Raw genomic sequence first — 17,145 nt, forward strand, 5'->3', positions numbered from 1 at the left:
TCAGGGATGCAAACCAGAGCCAGGATCATGCTCCAAAAGCAGCTGAGGGGGCAGGGCTTATTGTGGGCCTTAAAAACAGCACAAAGCAAAACACCCTCCACACTGTCCATCCATGCACTGTTAAGACACATTGCTTCTCTTCCCCTGGCAGGTTCAGGAGTAAAGTCCTTCACTTTAATGTCCCAGCCCTTCCCTGCAGCCTTGCACAGGGAACTGGATAGCAGCACACGCACATCTCTTCAGCCTCTCGAGTCTTAAATTTTAATTTTTGAAGAAGTTATTTTATCTTCTCCTTTGATGAACATTACTCCCCTCTTACCCCATTCAACCACAATTTAGCTAATTATTAGAAGCTTACCATATGTAAGCACATGTAACCTGATAAAGCAAAGGACTTCAAGAAGACCTGATGACTGCTATATGCCCTCATGACTGCTGACTGTCTCTTTCCCAGCCCTCATTTGCTGTGCAACCAAGCCACTTGGCTCACGTCTCTTATTTCCACCTGTGCAAGGCCCACCTCTCCTCAAGATGGGGGAAGCATCTCAGCAAACCCCTCCTGCCACACACCAGGGAAGCAAAATCTCAGGGAAGTCTCCAGGTTCCAGCACAAACCACACAACCACTGCAGAATACCCATAACTCACACAAAACAAACACAGCCTAAGATCTGAGAAACCCCTATTCTTCTAAGAGTTTTCATTTCCTCCGGTTCAGTCCTTACTGCCCTTTTTCTTCTTCCGACCCTTGGCAAGCTGTGTACCTGCACAGGGGAAATCAAGAGCTTTGCTCAGGATGGAGCAGTGGTTCCAGTCCTTGGCAGCTAGCCCCTGCACCAGGGCTGTGGTGGGCACGGCTTCTCTCCAGCCCAAAAGCTAAGGCGAGGGCTGGAGGGAGGGCATGGCTGCACCTCCAGCTTGTTGGAAGCTACAGCAGGTCACTGTCCTTCGCCGTGATCACCTGGGACAGGAGAACGTTTGAGAGCCAAGGAGAAATCCCACTGCAATTCCCCTCCCTCCAAAAAACAATGTTGAGGGTTGAAGTCACAAAACTTGAAGAGATCCTGGTGATTGATATTTGACGGTTTAATCTTTCTTTCTTCAAATTTTGTCCAGTACAAGTTTCAATGACTGTTTCCTTCTTTTTTTACCATTTGTCACTGTCAAAGGAAGACGGGAGAGAAGGCCGAAGTGGGAAGGAACAGGAATAACAGGATGGAAAAGGATAATACAAGACCTTTTGGCTTGATTTCTTTTTTAACAAACTATGTTCCTGTCTTTCCTTCTGGAGAGAGGGGTGAAAATGACCTTTTTATGAAGAAAAAAAACCCCATCAAAACCAGAACAATAAATGAACTGGAAACCCAGAAATGGTAGTTAGGTGTTTACAGGTGTCTGTCCTTTCTTCTGTATACAGTGTTTTAATTCCAGCTGGGAGGAGCAGCACAGTATGGCCACCTTGTACCTTTTCTTGGACTCCAAATGCATCGTGTCTTGGCACGTTATCAACAATTATGGGGGGAAAAAAAAAAATCTCTCCCTCCTCTCCATACCAGCCATTCAGTAGTGTATTCCTGGTGTGTGCAGGACAGGAGCAGTTTCCCATCAGACTCAGAGGTGCCCGATTCCAGGGGTTGATGGAGACCTGTCAGACCTGTCACATGCATGCAGCAATGCCTGAGATATTTGTGTAAATTTAACAAACCACTACTTGGTCTCTAATTGTGCTGGGGGTCTCACAGCAAAAGACAGCCACTGGTGGCATTTTCCCCTGTTCCCTCAGCTGGGTGTATGTGGGTGTTTTTAGTTTTTAAAGGAAAGGGAATTAAATGACACTGGGTCACTGAGCTTTGACTTAAAATTCCTGAAACTTTGTCAATTCCATCCAAAGAAACTGGATTAATTTCCTGATCCTGGGAATTTTATGATTGCTTTCAATGGACACAGCAACCTCTGTGTCTGTTGAAAAAAATCCTCTGGCTTTATTAAAATAAGTTGCTTCCTGGCAGAGGTGGGACGCTATTGTCAGAATATACATAAGGAACAGAGGAACAAGTTCATGTAGTGTTTATTTTCAATAACACGGCCCCACATTTGTGTTCCAAACCGAAAAGTTGCTTCTGTCTAGGACTTTTGCAGTGTTACTCAACTGCCTCAGAAAAAGAAGTGAACACATCTCCACAACTTCTCTGACAGCACCACACTACCTTACATCTCAAAGGCATGGCAGCAGGAGCAAAAGGGCTAAATGTCTTACCAAGGATTGTGCAAGAACCAAGACTGGGAGGGAGCTGCTTGTCCCACCAAATCATGAGCAACACTGGTGGGAGGGAGAGGAAAAATCATCAAACTACTTACCATGAGGCCTGACTGCAAGCCTCTGGGTGCTAAGCTCTTCCCACAGTATTTGCAGCATGACATCCAGCTCTTTAAAAAAATGAAAATACAATAAATGGTGTCCTACGTGGTGCTGCAGTCCTTTGCAGGGAATGTGAATGAGGTTTGCCAGCTTTCTCCACCTTCCACAGTAAAACATTTCCAATCAACTGATAATGTCCCAGAGAGGTACAAATTCTGGTACTTGACTTTCAGCGTTCATTTCACCAGCAGTTTGCAGTTTTTCGTTTTTAAAGGAAAGGAAATTAAACGGGGAAAAGATTGCCCTATGCTAATTCTCCAGTTAAACTCAGAGGAAGCTGCAGCAGATAAGGTTCCCATAGCAATTGGAATAGGTACCGAGCCACGCAGATGAGGCTCGATTTCCCCCCTTGCTTTCAGTGCCGGTCGTTTATCTCCACACAGCACGGGGAAAAGCAATTACTTGGAACAAGGAACAAGGGAAAGGAACCTGTGGCATCTGTGATTCATTTTGATGGCCATTCTCTGGCGTGGTTGGATGCACCAATATTGCAGCACAGCCGTGCACCAGCACGTGTACCCTTGACCACAGCAGAGCTCCCGGGGTGCATGCTGCCACTGGCTTTTCTGGTGGGTTTAGCTGTGAAATTTTGACAGGCATTGAAGCAGGATTTGGCAGGGAGCTTTATAGCCCCAGCCTCCACAGGACAGAGTCATCTGGCATTGCACCAAACCCCGCATCCAAACACAATTCCTCCCACCCATCACATCACATTTTTGACTACCCTGGCAACAACCAACCTTAATTTGACAAAATCTGCTTCCAATGAACCCATCTTACCTATTACTTTTGCTTTATCTTGCCTGAGCTGATGATTATTGCGCCTGATTATGTCTTCCTTGTCCCCTGAGCAGTCATCTGCAGCAAAGCCATCATTCTCCCACCCTCTTCCCAAAGCTACTCTGCAGCACAGGATCAGGCCTATCAACTCCTTCATTAATTCCTCTACAAAATGCCCCAGCAGTGCAGTTAAATCTGTGGGCGTGCAGTCCTCAGGGTCTCATTTTCCCAGCTGTGCTGCAGCTCTTTTTTTTTTTTTTACCAACTGCTCTGGGACTTTTCTTGCACTCCATGAATTTTCTGAAAGAATTGTCAAATATTCATCGCTTTCACTCTTGGATGCGTTTTCACTGGGCCGTGTAGTTTTGACCAACATCTAGTCCCCTAGATAGTTATTCCTTACCCCCTTTTCCAGACTGAGACTGCCTTGAGATCCATCATCATCAATTACGATGGCGTTGAGCACTCTGTCACTCCTTTCTCTTCCAGTGACAGCTGAAGCTGTAACTACTGACACTGCAGCCTCCTTTTATCATTGGCTATGATATGTTCCTGGCTCTCTCTCCCTTGCACATAGGTCACCTAGCAATGCACTTTCCTTTGTCATCCTCCAGCTTCTTATGAACTACTGAGCCAACTTATTTCCTGTGCCAATGCCCCATCATTTTGTGCTTTTGCACCCCTAACTTGGTTCCTTCACACCTTTAATCTCTGCTCTCCTTCACCACTCTCACCACTGTGGTTTCTTTTCCTCCTCCCAACAAGAACACACTTTTTTTTCCCTTTTTTCTTTTTTTGCTACAGTGTTGTTTTTCTCTTCCCAACCTGTGCCAGTACTGAAGGGCACTTCTGACAAAAGTGTGCTGCACTCTCCGCAGCTGCTGACGAGAAGAGTTGTCCCCAAGGTGTAAAAGAAATGCTGTTCCCAGTGGATGTAACCAGCTGTCTGGAAGGAGAGAGTGTCCCAGATGCTTCTGTCACAGATGTGAAGGAATGAAGGGAAGAGAAAAGAAACCACTTTGGGAAGCAGAGAGCAAATCAGTCTGGGTTATGGAGGAAACATCCCAGATGCCTTAGAAGTGGGTTTCTCTCTCTGTGATGATCACCTCCTGGACTGGAGGAGACCATCCCTCGCGCCTCAGCTCTGACGGCCCCGCCACGTGCCGCTTCTTCGGCTGCGGCAGGTCCTCCGCCGGGGAAATCAGCTGCTTCAGTCGCTGCGGAGAGGAAGGCGCTGTTAATTAAGCTGATGAGCAAAGTGACAGCCAATAGTGATCCACAACCATTGCCGGGGGCAAAGGCATCTAGAGAGCCAATGCTCCCAGCTCCCTGTTCCTCTCCTGCTGAACGGCCGTGAAACAGAGAAGGAGAGCAGCTTTGCTTCGCCTGCTCTCTGACAATTATTCTGCCTCTGAGCTCAAATCTGGGCTGTGGACTGATAATCCGATGTACAGTGCTCCTCACAGACCTGCTGCTGTGAGGGAGGATGCCAGCAATTAGCACCACAGACATTGTCTGTGGCAATGGGAAAAACACCATAAAGCATTGCTTTTCCTATACCAAGTAACTTTCCCTTGATTTTGGTGGGAGCTGTGAAGCCTTCCAAACGGACTGATCATCAGATGCTGGGCATCTCCTGCTATGATCCAAAGCAGGGTGGTAGGCGATACCTACCTCAGTGGCATTTCCCAGGTAAAGCAGTCCCTCTGCAGACTGGCTCCTGCCCCAGACCATCCTCAGCTCCCCTCTTCCAGTCAGCCAGACTGTGCTGGTGAATGCAGGGCTTGTGGGCTTGTGAGGCAGCTGCCTGCCCTTAGTTCCCTCTGTCCTGTGCAATGCGGAATGCTACAGGCTGTTCCACACACATGTATGCAGTGTTGTGACAACTTTGGGGAGTTTATTCTTAAAAAATGAAAATATCTTTGACCTCTTCAGCAAAAAATGTTGGTTCTCAGCGACAGCTGCAGTGAATTTCTGCTCTTCTTCATCCCATTTTTTAAATCTGGTGCCACACAACTTCCTGAGCTCCTGGTTTCCTCCCAAAGCCCAGTAACGATGTCCTGCAGCTACCTGCCAGCTCCATGGGACAGCCTATCATTTCCCAGCTGAAACCTGACTTTCACAGTTACTAACTTTTTCCATCACAAGCTGTTCAGGACAGTGCATGCTCCTCCCATGCAGAGTGCATCACAAGCAGAGCATCCATGACTCCTTGGATTCATTTTAGTGCTCCCACTCCTTGTGAAGTGTCTGTCAGAATCACAGATTTTGTTCATTTATTCAAAACTATTTGCCCCGTGATTTCCAAAATTGACCTTGGTCTGCAGCTGTTCTGTGGGCACTTCATGGTGAGTTTTTAGTCTTTGGAGCTCGAGCTGTCTTAATCAGGCACATTAGGAACCAGCATTTGCATTTCTTGGTCAGTCAAGTGTAACAAGAGGAATCAGTTTGTTGCAGTGACTGATCATAATTACAATTACAAACTTGCTTTCAGTGAATGGTCTGCAATATTCAAAGACTCTGTTCCTAGAAACATCTGTGTCAGGAAATTAATTCACTACAATTCTGGAGTGTGACTGGAAAAAGACAACAGGTACATCTTGAGAAAATTTGTTTTAAAAACAGTTACAGCTATCCCAGAAGGTATTTTGTGGCTGGCTTTGATTCTCCCCTGAATCAACCCAGGTTTAGCAGCCAATACCTTCCCACACACCTGAACCGCATCCTTGGAAATTTCTTCATCCTAATGTAGCTGAGGAGTCCCCGGAAATTTCAATTAATAGAATGTAAACGAGGACAAACTGAAAACCCCTTGATCAAAACAGGCCAAATCAATTCCTCAGGTGTGCTCTACAATGAGCATTAACACTATTCACAGCAGCATTTTGGTCCAAGGGCTTGAAGCACTTTGCCCCTGGTGAGAGACAGTGCTTGTTTAGCAGGCAGGACATGTGGGCAATTACTTCTCTGACAGCTCCAAGGCCTCATTTAGACATAAAAAGCTTCTGAGCTGTGGGGAGTCAGACATGTCAGCCACCCCGTCAAATTCTTCAAACCAGCCATGCATCATCACTAAATGGCCCAGAGCACAGGAAAATGCTGTAGGAGGTGGAACTCGAGGTGTGAACTTGGAGCAAATCATACCACAGCACCCTGGATTCCCCTGCTGTTCCTCATGTTGGGAAGTGTACACCTTCCAGCTCCCTTCCAGACTCATAATCTCTTCATGTCTGCCAACAGCAACCAGGAGGCCAAAGGGTCAAAGGCAGCTAAACAGGAACTATTTTAGTGCAAAATACTTCTTCTCTGGCCTTCTGCCTGCATGGCTTATGCCTCTGTCAGTGTTCCATTGAAGACTTCAGTCGCTACCAGTCCCATCTGGACCTTGCTCTGTATCTTTTCCTGAGCCTGAGAACAGCATTAGCCCCCTCTGCCACAACTCCTGCCTCTCCCTATTAAGATACTTATTTCCAGTCAGTAAACAGGAGCCACTGTGAGCACAGATTCACCTTCCCTGAGACAATGGAACAAATGAAGACTACCTGTACCCAGCCCACCCCTGGATGTGTTGGCAATGCAGGGCCCTCCTCTCCATGAGCCCACCATGTGACTGTCACACCTACACCACAGCCACAGGGATGCTCTCATCCCCTGTTCACCTGCTCCCTCTGCCCACCCCACCCTCCAACCAGCTGCAGTGAGAATGGGGAAGGACCAGAAGAGAAATTGTGTAGAAATTTAGATGTACTGTACATCACTCAGGTGTTTCTTCATGGGTCAGGTGAGGTGTCATCTCCATGGTACCATCTCCCTAGATACAGTTCTTCCTAGGACAAGGACAAAGATGTCTACAGTGAAAGAGGACAGGCTCGGGCATGGCACAGGGTAGAGCCTTACAGCTCTGTGAGCACATCCTCTTTAGTAACTATGGGTAATTTCTTTTTTGAAAATAACATGGTCCTGACCCAGGGCTACAAGAGACAAGAAGTAAAGGCAAAACAGATCCTGGTTTTGCACTTGGTTTGCATTGGTATCTACTGCATATATACTACATATATGTCCATATATTGCACTGAGCATGATGGTGCAACACCACACAGAAGACTGCACATTTGATGATCAGCCTGGGAGCTGTGCTGAGACCCTGCCAGCTCTCCCAGCTGCCAACGAGAGCTACAGAGCATTCTGGGGAGGGGCCACTCTCACCAGCCCTTGCCTTCTCAGAGGAGAAATGTGCCAGGTATATCCTCCCTGGGGCTCATCCTGAACCATCTGTGGGAGCAACAGCAACACGCCCAGTGACCACAATCTCAGTACCTGTTTCAGGGGTCCTTTGGTTTTCAGAAGGATGAAGATGGCATAGAGAGGAATACAGACCATGGAAGAGAGTGCCATCAGCCAGCCTACCACGTAGCCCCAGGGTGGGTACTCGTAGGAATTGTTGTATTTCAAGGGTGTGTACTTGATCAGGGAAAACAGGAAGACGCCCTGGGGAGCAGAAAACACAAACATAAGGAGAGCCAAGGGTCAGCGAGGCCCGGCAGCCTGGCCACCCTGCAAGGACTGGCTGCCCTGCAAGGGTGGCAAGGGTGTTCTGCCTTGCATGAGCCAGCAGGGACCTTGCTGGCTGCAGAGAGCAGAGCCTGGTGCATGCTGGCTGCACGAGGAGTTCTCAGAGCCAGGGCCAGGCATCTCTGCAGTGTAAAGCCTTCAGGCTTCTGCAGAGTTCAAATAAGCGAAGTTGGAAGCAGCATTGAGGGTCCAGCAACATTGAGATAGCAATTTATTCATATCAAAGACAAGAATTTTTGTTCTTCCTGGCAGAAAGACTTCAGAAGAACCACACAGGCACAGATTTACCCCTCCTGGGGCTCTCTAGCTACAGAGCTCTCAGACAATTTGGGCTGGTTTAAAAATTTCCCAAATCTTCAAGTCCTGCTGAAGCCTGGGGACAAACAACTAGGAATCTTTTGTAAGTTATAGTTATAGATCCCATCTGTGTTCCCACTGAGGTCAAAGAAAACAACTCTCAACATCAGATACAAAACCAGAATTTGGCTCAGAAAGCATGTAAAAGTCAGTGGAGCAAGACTGGACACAAATTCAAAACAGGCAAGAACTTGCCTGAATTTGGGTGCATTTTCTTTAAACACAGTCACAGAAGTTTTGGAAGAGATTTAATAACATAGAAAACCAATGGCTATAGAAAGATATTTCTGAACCATGGGCAGTCCCAGGAACACAGGCTGAAGCAAGTTTTTCAGAACAGGGTAATTCTCACTGGTCTTCTATTCATAGGTAATTTGACCAAACCTCTCCAGGCTTTGAGGATACATTTCCTTTTGCCTTCACAATACACAATTGGCTTCTCAGGCTCAGTTAATTTTCCAGGCAAAACATAAGGCTTTACAAAGGAAATAAATGGCTACCTCAGCTATGGACAAGCTTCTGCTTCTCCACAGCAGTTTAAAAACTTTACAGCAGCACCTTGGAGATAAGTCAGCCTTTTCTTCTGAGAATTTGGGGACCCAGAGTGCCACATCATGATGTCATAATTGCACTTACCAAGCACAGACCCGGGGTGAACACCAGCCAGCAAATCTTGATCAAGGGCCACGGCCGGAAACCAATCATGTCCTCAATGTTGTCGTAGAAGCGGTTGGCACCTTGGCCACCAACCAGCACAAAGTCAGAGGTCAGATTGGTTTTGTTTCCTTCAACCACTATTCACATCAGATCCCAAACTTTCTTTATTCTTGGTGTTTACTCCTGGTGAAAACATGGCTATCCTAATAATAGAGCAGCAGGTGATGGGGTTTTCTGGGATTGAAAAGGCCCATCTGTGGCTAAATAGAGATGGAGGGGCTTACTTTCATCCATAAGTGTCAGAAAGATCGACACTGAAGAAAAGCACAGTTCCTCAGACAGCAGCAGCTCTTAGTGAGAGGATGCACTGGTAAGGACTGCAAAAGGAAAAGAGGAGTTCCTGGTTTACAGAGAAGCAATGGAAAGCTCATGCAGGTTGAGCACATGGGATTGTACGAGTCCAGAGTGCTAAAAGGAACAAAGAGAGTGGGGAATGCCTAACAAAACCCTCTCTTTGTAAATAAACGTGCTGGTATACCAGGGAAGTCATGTCAAGAATCACGACTGAGGTGGGCAGGACCCCTGTCATCAAGACCCTGTCTTCCACAGAATATTTTATTATTGGCATAAACTCTGAAAACCTGGCAATTAAAACGCCTCTGAAAACCAAATCTTCCATCTGCAAGTGCTGCTGTACTGTCTGGTGAGAGCTGTCTGATGGGTGTCTGATCTCCTTTTCACTGGTTTCACTTACTGGGTTACTTTGTTCACAGCGTGTGGGATCCACCTAAATCTCATGGTGCCCTGGAATGGGATACAGTTCAGAAAAGCACCTAGAAGTCCTGCCACCAGCCAGACTCTAACCATTGACTCTTCCCAACCCAAAGCACAGAGGGCAAACATATGCAATGGCATAGAGGAGACAACAAACTGCAGATGGATTTCAGCAGACCTTGCAATAGGCTCTAGGATGTCTCCAAGTATCAGGAGCCTAATGTCGGCCAGAAAGAGACGTAAAATGAAGAAAAATCAAAAAGTCATTTATAAGGTGCCCTAGCACCTTTCTAACCACAACTAACCAGATATACCAGACTGCCTCAGGCAAAGTAAGATGACAATATTGGACAAAAAAAATTGAGCTAGTCTGTCCAGAAAGCTACCAGTTAAGCACCTCTGGGATGAAATAATACCGTATTTGTCTCGTTAAAGTTTTATCTTGGTGCTTAGCTGATAAAGAAGGATTCTGCTTTTGGGGATGTTCATCTGTGAACTCATGGTCAGGCCAGAGTTCCCAGTTGCAAACGTCGTAAGATCTTGCTTGTTTATATCTCAACACCAGAGGGCTGGACTGGGCAAAATATGTGCCTGTAGAACTGGCCACACTTGTGAATGTTTGGAGTTTGGTGAGTTGTATTGTGGTTTGTGTTTTTTTTGTCTCAGAATTACATTCTCATATTATGTTTCCTTTAAATATAGTAAATCTACAAAAGCACATTATGTGTGCTTTTTTTTTTTTTTTGTAATTCTTTGCATTATTTTCTATATCCCATGACTAATGCTTGCAGAAAATCTCTTTTAAACCCAGCTATTTGGTGGAGGGGGGAAGCAGGAGGATAGTTCTTTGAACACCTCTTGGTTTTGAGCTGGCAAGTTAAAAACCCGCCTCAAGCAAAGACAACAAGCTGTGGTATATCAAGGGACATGCAGCCTTGTGTGGGAGCCCAGCCTACACCAGAGAACTTCCAAGCTGTAAATACCATGAGGCTTCAGATAGAATTTCTGAAAATATATTGGGGATGAAAGGAGATGAGGTATATAAAATTAATTTTGCCAAAAAGCCGAAATCTTCCATAGGGTGGGGAAAAAAAAGATATAGATCATGTGAATGGCAGTTTAGAATATAAGCACAGCACAGTGTCTTCCACAGAAACACACTGCCATGTCAGACATATGACAGATAAATTAATTCATAATACAGCTTCATGGCAGATAAAGTTTCCCTGCCAATTTGGATCTAGGATCTAGTCAAAGAGACATATCAATTAAAGAAATATGAAAATGCTAAACAAAAAGAACACACACACATCCATCCCCCAACAAGAAAAAAAATCCCACAACTTATGTTGTTAATTATGATGTGCCTCCACCTGTCCTTGTCCCTTTTCTCTGTAGGACAACCACCAGGTCGTAAATTTTCATGGCCTCTATGGCAGTCAGAGGGTGATGTGATGAAACACAATGGGGACTGACATGAATGTCCTCAGAGAGTATATGAACAGGAAGTTTTACATAGTCTACACTTCACAGGCAGATGAAAAAGTAATCAAGCTTAAGAAGTCATCAGTTCAACCACTCAACACTGGCTTGTTGAGCAAATTAGAAGCTGGAGGACACATACCGGAGCAATGTGCCTTTCCTTCCCAGCACATTAGAAAGCTTAGATAAAGTTCCTGCAGAAAAAACCATAAAAACTTCCCCAAAGAGATTTTTGTTGAAGTGCACAAAGATGTTTGCTTCTATCTCCAATATTCCAAGACAAGGAGGAATGGGATGCAGTCACTGGACAGCTAACCATGAATGCTAGTACCACTTCCCTTGTGCAGATCAACCCCATATACCTTCAAAGTGGTTGTGTACTCTTCTGACAAATCATTTTGCCACGTAAATGCACAGGAATAAATTTCACAGGAACCTAACTAGAGATTTGCTAACATCCTTAGCTCTTGTCCTTATGGAGCCCTTCTCATTTTACGCAGCTTATAAAAACAGCAAATGAGGCCCAAATTAAGAGGGACAAAGATTGAATTTTACTTTTAGCATATTCAAAAAACAGTGAGTTTCACAGTTATGCTAGTTTGGAATCTATAAAAACTCTCTCCCCGTTTTATCTCCCAAGTTACATTTATTTGCATTCATCTATATCGAATTTCACCCACAACATTCCAAAAGGTGATGACCGTGGCTCCACGCCACAGTACCAAGCGTGTATCTGCTCCCTCTCTGTCTCAAACCTGCAGCATCAACACCTGCACCAGGTCTGTGCAAAGAGCCAGCAACAGAGGCATCCTGGCACCACAGCTGCACATCCCAGCACCACGGCCGCGCATCCTCTGCGTACCAGGCGCACAGAGCAGACCCGTTATGGCCCACAAGGAAGGTTGCTCATAGCCAGTGCATCTGAGAGCATTCAGCACACAGAGCCAGAGCAGGCCCAACAGGCAGGATCCAGGCAGGAGGAGGCTGCCATGCCACGCCACGCTGGGAGCCACGCTGCATGTGAGCAATGGAACCAGAGAAAGATTTATCATAGCACAACATGGGTTTAACCCCAGGGTCACCCACAGGTACCCTCTGGCATCAGTTTGCTTTAGCTGTGTAAACAGCCCTAGTGATTTCAGCCCCGGCCCTCCTATAGTAATGGAGGCCCTTGCTTTCTCCCAGAACAGCTAATCTTAATGTGCATGCTGTGACTGCCTGGAGAATCTCCTCTGCAGCACATTTTGGTGGCATTATGTTGTGAATCTCAAACCCCAAGCCTGCTTATAGAAGGGCTGTCTGTCCCAAAGTGGGAGGGAGAGAGGAGAAGAAGCAGGGGGACACCAGAATCCCTGCAGCACTCTCCTCTAGGGAACATGATCAGCAGGTCCAATGCTGTACAATCCTTCCACAGGCAGGGAGCAGCACAGGGGAAATCCTCAGGTCTTTGGGAGAGCAGCTGCCTGGCAGCAGGGGGAAGCTGCCAAGTGGTGGGTGGTTGGCGTATGTGCTGGGAGAGGGGAAACTCAGAACGCATATTTGTGTTAGCAGAAATGTTGTAATTCTTCACAGTGTAAGCAAGAGGCTCAGCCCTGCCAGTTCTGAGGCTGGGGAAAAAAACCCTTTAATCAGTGCTAGTCACTTTTTTTCCCCACTATAATGCCTCACCTCAGCCCTCTGACTACATTTTTGACCAGAATTACCCCAGGGGATGCAAAGCAGAATGTCAAGAGGGTAAAATCCCACTATGTGGAGTGTGGCACAAATGAACCCATGGTTGTGAGGAAAAGGGTCACTTCTCTGTCCCCAACTACTCCATCTCCCTTTAAGGCTGCTGGGGCAGCATCACCTCTCCTGTTACTCATTGTCTGCCATTGCTCCTCTCCATGGGTCATCAGAAAGGGCATGTGGCCTGTGTGACTGTAAAAGTGGCGTTAAACACCAAAGCATAATTCAGTTCAATCAATTAACCTAGCATGGAGATCCCCATCCTGTCACAGATGGATGGGGATCTCCATGCCCCTTTAATCCCAGAAGGACTGGGCAGAAGCTGACTCAAATCTGGCCAGGGTCTGCTACTGCAAGCTGTGAGGTGAGCTTCCCTTGAAGGAAATCTTTCTAAAATAAATCTCTCTTAGGGATCTCTTGCATTCCCTAGAGCTCGAGATGAAGCAGCTGGACCAGTCACCCTTTCAGTAAGAGAGGAGTTTATCCAAACCAGCAATGGGCTCCTGCTCTACATGAAGCATTTGGAGAAACTGGTAAGCCCTTCACCAGCAACTGCACTGCAGCCAGTGCAACCTCTATAAAACTGTAAGCACCAAAAGGAGCACACAGGGACTGACTGCCCATAACAAAGCAAAGGTGGCACCAAATGGAATTGGCAAGTGGCAGATTTAGAATGAGGAAATGAAAGTGACTCCTCACACAACACCTGAGAAAGCCATAGAACTCCTTGCTGCAGCATTTTGTGGATGATAAATGCTTAGCCAAGTCAACTGGAAAAAAATAACAGAAGAGAAATAAATAGATTTCACTTCTGGCACTGGAAATTCCTGGGCAACAAAATGAGTATTGCATCTGGTTTTAGGACACCCAGCTCAAGAAAGATGTGTAGCTGTCAGAGTGGGTCCAGAGAAGGACCATGAAAACTAAGAGAGGACTGAAACACTTGTCCTGTGAAGACACACTGAGAGAGTTTGGGCTGTCCAGCCTGGAAAAAAGAAAGCTCCAGGGAGACCTTGTTGCAGCCTTTCAATATATAAAGGGGGCTTGTAGAGACATGACAAGGGCTAACAGTTTTAAATTGAAAGAGGAGAGGTTTAGAGTGGATACAAGGAAGAAATTTTTGACTCTGAAGATGCTGAGACACTCGAACCGGTTGCCCAGAGAGGCTGTGGATACACCACCATTGCAAATGTCCAAGGCCCAGCTGGACAGGGCTCTGAGCAACCTGGTCAAGTGGAAAGTGGCCAAGAGGGTGGACTAGATGACCTTTAAAGGTCCCTTCCAAAGCAAACCGTTCTATGGTTCTATAATAAGTTGTGAAAAGCTGAAGAACATTCACAGAGAGTATCACTCCTAATTTTTCTTCTATTGTATTCCTTCATGAGCTCCTGACCACTGAGACCCAATGTGATGCTGTGTTTGCAATCTTTCCCTGAGGCTATGATGGCAATGCTGCTTGAAGTAGTTGGAACCAGCAGATGTGTGACCATGGGATGTTGAGGTCTGGTCTAAGCTGGCATCTACTGCAGCTGTGCACAATCCTTACAGCTATGAGGCTCCTGTAGTTCCATGAAGCAAAGAGAGGGAGCAGCTGCTCTGCATCACACACAAGACTCTACCCAAAAACCATCAGCCTTGAACAAGCTTCAGGGAGAAAAATCAAAGCCTTTGTGCTCAGAAAGAGATCTCCCCATGGGATATCAGAGAAGACTCTTCTTACTGCACAGACTAACAAGCAGTTGGTTTCCTCCTGATAGTTCATGAAGCTCAGTTTTATCCTGTTCCTGACTGAGTAGTTAAGTTACAGACTTCACTGAGAGCTAAAGCAGTCCCTCCTGTTCCTTTTCTGAGTGCCATCACAGCCAGGATAAACAGGAAGCAGGAATCATCACAGAAGTAGCACATAGCAGGTTTTCATCCCAGCATTTTCTGTTAGATTAACTGGCAGGACTAAACTAAATGCACAGTGTAAGTAGACAGGGACAGACACCAAAGAACAGCAGTCACTCCTCTATAGCTGATTATCTAATTCAAAGGGCAGATGGGAAGAACAGCAAAGTAGTTCAATATGAGGCACCTATGGAGAAGGAAAAGACATTCCTAGTCTAAATGTGGAGCAATTAAGAAATGTTGCAAGGAAACACAGTGAAAACTAGACAAGAAAGAAGATAATTACAGCACTTCTTTGCCCCCTGAGGATCTTCTCTATCCACTCCCACTTCTCAACCCCCCATTCTTGCCTTGATAAAGAGCAAGACAGACTTTCGTCCTCCACTTACCGTACACCCATCCTACACAGATGACTTCAAAAACAGCCAGGAAGAGCAGGCATGTGCCACTGGCAGCATAGTAGTCAAAGAGCTGGAAGATGTACATGCCACCCTGTTGAAGAGGTAGAGAAAACAGAGCCATGGCAAGACCATTCCACGTCAGGGAAAAATGTGTGGGCCAAGCAGAAGAATAGCAGCAGAAACACTGAACCTAGAGCAGGCAGGAGAAGAGCCTTCTCTTGGGGCTGCCCTCACTCTGTTCCAAAAACACCATCAGGCCTGGTGGCAGGAGAGTTTTCATGCCTATTCTATGATACTTCTGGGCTAGGCAGGCTTCTTTGTGCATAAGAGCAGGAGCTGGTTTGTTTGGCTGTTTTTAAACAGTTAGGAAGTTTCCAGAATAATTTTTGACATACCATGTAGCAGTGCAGAACTTGGCACCCAGAAAATTGTGATCTTGAGCACCAGGATATTCAGATACCTCATTTTCCTTCATCCAACTTTACATACTACTCGTGGCCCAAGCTCTGCAATGGCAGAGGCTCATGGCTTTCCTGCTGCTTCTGACTTCAAGCTGAGCCCTGCAGAGTTGTCATCAGCTACCTGTACAGGCCCATGGATGATTTTCATGTGATTTCTCCAAGAGAAAGCCCCTCCAGGTCAAGCAGATGCTTTCAAATAATGCTGAAAGGCTCTAGACACACAGTGTCACTCAAATCGATTACCACAGGAGTTGCCTTCAGCCAGGATCCTGCTGGAGGATCATTTTTCTGTGTCTAAGGGGTTTAACAGGAATTAGCTGTCACTACAGAGCCCACGGAGGCAGCACAGGAGCTCTAAGACCCTCACCAGGCTTGTGGTACACACAGAGCACAGCACAGCACCATGCAGGAAGAGGTGCAGCGTTTAGCTGCAGAGCAGTGCAAACACTGTGTGTGCCTGGCACCGCACCAGCACAGCTCTGCTCCTTCTGGTCCCCAGGATCACAGGCTTCCCACGGGCTCCAGCAGGGTTATGGCACAGCCATTACCCCCAGGCTCCTCTCCTGCTGCTCTGCTTTGTGTGGAAAGCAGCCAGCAAATGATCACTGCCCTTAGAAGAGCTTGTTTTCAAACAGCTCAGCTTGTTTTAGCCCACAGGTCTGGTATTTGCATGAAGCCGTCTGTCAGGCAGCCTCTCTGGGCTGTGGGACCAGGGTCTCTGGAAGGCTCAGTGATGCAGTGAGTGCACCAGTGTCACACGGGGTCAAAGCAGCACTGGCTGTGAGAGACACCAGCTAATGCATTAGAAATGAGAGACAATTAACAGCATCAAAGACAAGCTTGCAGTCTCTGCCCAGACCTCCAGAGCGGTGTAGCACGGGGTTTGGTGATCAGCTGTACAACCCAGCTACTCCTTGCTTACCTCAGTGACCAGCAACAAGCCCAGCAGGTAGCATATGACTGCAATGGCCAGGATCAGCAGCTCCCGACGCCCCTTCTTCCGAAACACACCGGGGAACATGTCGATAATAGCTGTCACCATGCTTTCCACACAGACGAACTGCAGAACAAAACAGGTCAGAGAAATCAGTGTCTCTCCTTCCCCAAGCACGTACTGCTCCTCACTGTCCTTTTTGTCCTCCCACCACCCAAATCCTTATTTTTTAAATTTTTCTTTTCATCTGTCTTGTTTCCACCAAGGGCCAGCAGAAACAGAGGAAAAAGACCTGGTTATCTGAGTACAAGGGCTGAGGTATTGCAGAGCAGAGCCTGAGCAAAACACCTGCCTGATGGACATGCGGGACACCCTCTGCTCCCCTCGTGCCCACAGCAGGGCTGCACACTGCACTCTACGGGGTTTGCTCTTGGCATAACAGGGGTATGGGATTGTAGGAGGTGGGCACACCAGTGAAAAGAGGACACATGGATTGCTCTGGTGGGATGCAGCAGGGAGAAAACATCCCCATTCCCCATCCCAGACTGCACTGCTCGGTGCTGGGCCTCACTCTGTAGTGTCCACAGTTTTGGAGCTGGCACAGAGAGGGGGGATGTAGCTGGGACACCCTCACACACACAGGGAGGAGAAGCCAGCAGAGATGCCAGCACATAAAACCACTGTCCTGCCA

General features: G+C 46.8%; 1 protein-coding gene across 1 annotated transcript in view; it reads right to left on the reverse strand.

Annotated features, from left to right (window-relative positions):
• Positions 1 to 4,271: 4,271 nt before the first annotated feature.
• Positions 4,272 to 17,145, reverse strand: part of LOC309572621 (sodium- and chloride-dependent betaine transporter-like) — a gene marked incomplete at both ends in the record, with an annotated part of 28,102 nt that continues 15,228 nt past the window's right edge. Inside the window, 5 exons of the mRNA XM_082280995.1 lie at positions 4,272 to 4,415; positions 7,516 to 7,686; positions 8,764 to 8,864; positions 15,048 to 15,150; positions 16,443 to 16,580. Of these exons, the coding sequence (XP_082137121.1) occupies positions 4,272 to 4,415; positions 7,516 to 7,686; positions 8,764 to 8,864; positions 15,048 to 15,150; positions 16,443 to 16,580 (657 nt within the window). The remainder of the gene's footprint in view (positions 4,416 to 7,515; positions 7,687 to 8,763; positions 8,865 to 15,047; positions 15,151 to 16,442; positions 16,581 to 17,145) is intronic.

The sequence above is a fragment of the Coloeus monedula genome (genome assembly GCF_965178545.1).
Source record: "Coloeus monedula genome assembly, chromosome: 4".
Taxonomy (NCBI): Eukaryota; Metazoa; Chordata; class Aves; order Passeriformes; family Corvidae; genus Coloeus; species Coloeus monedula.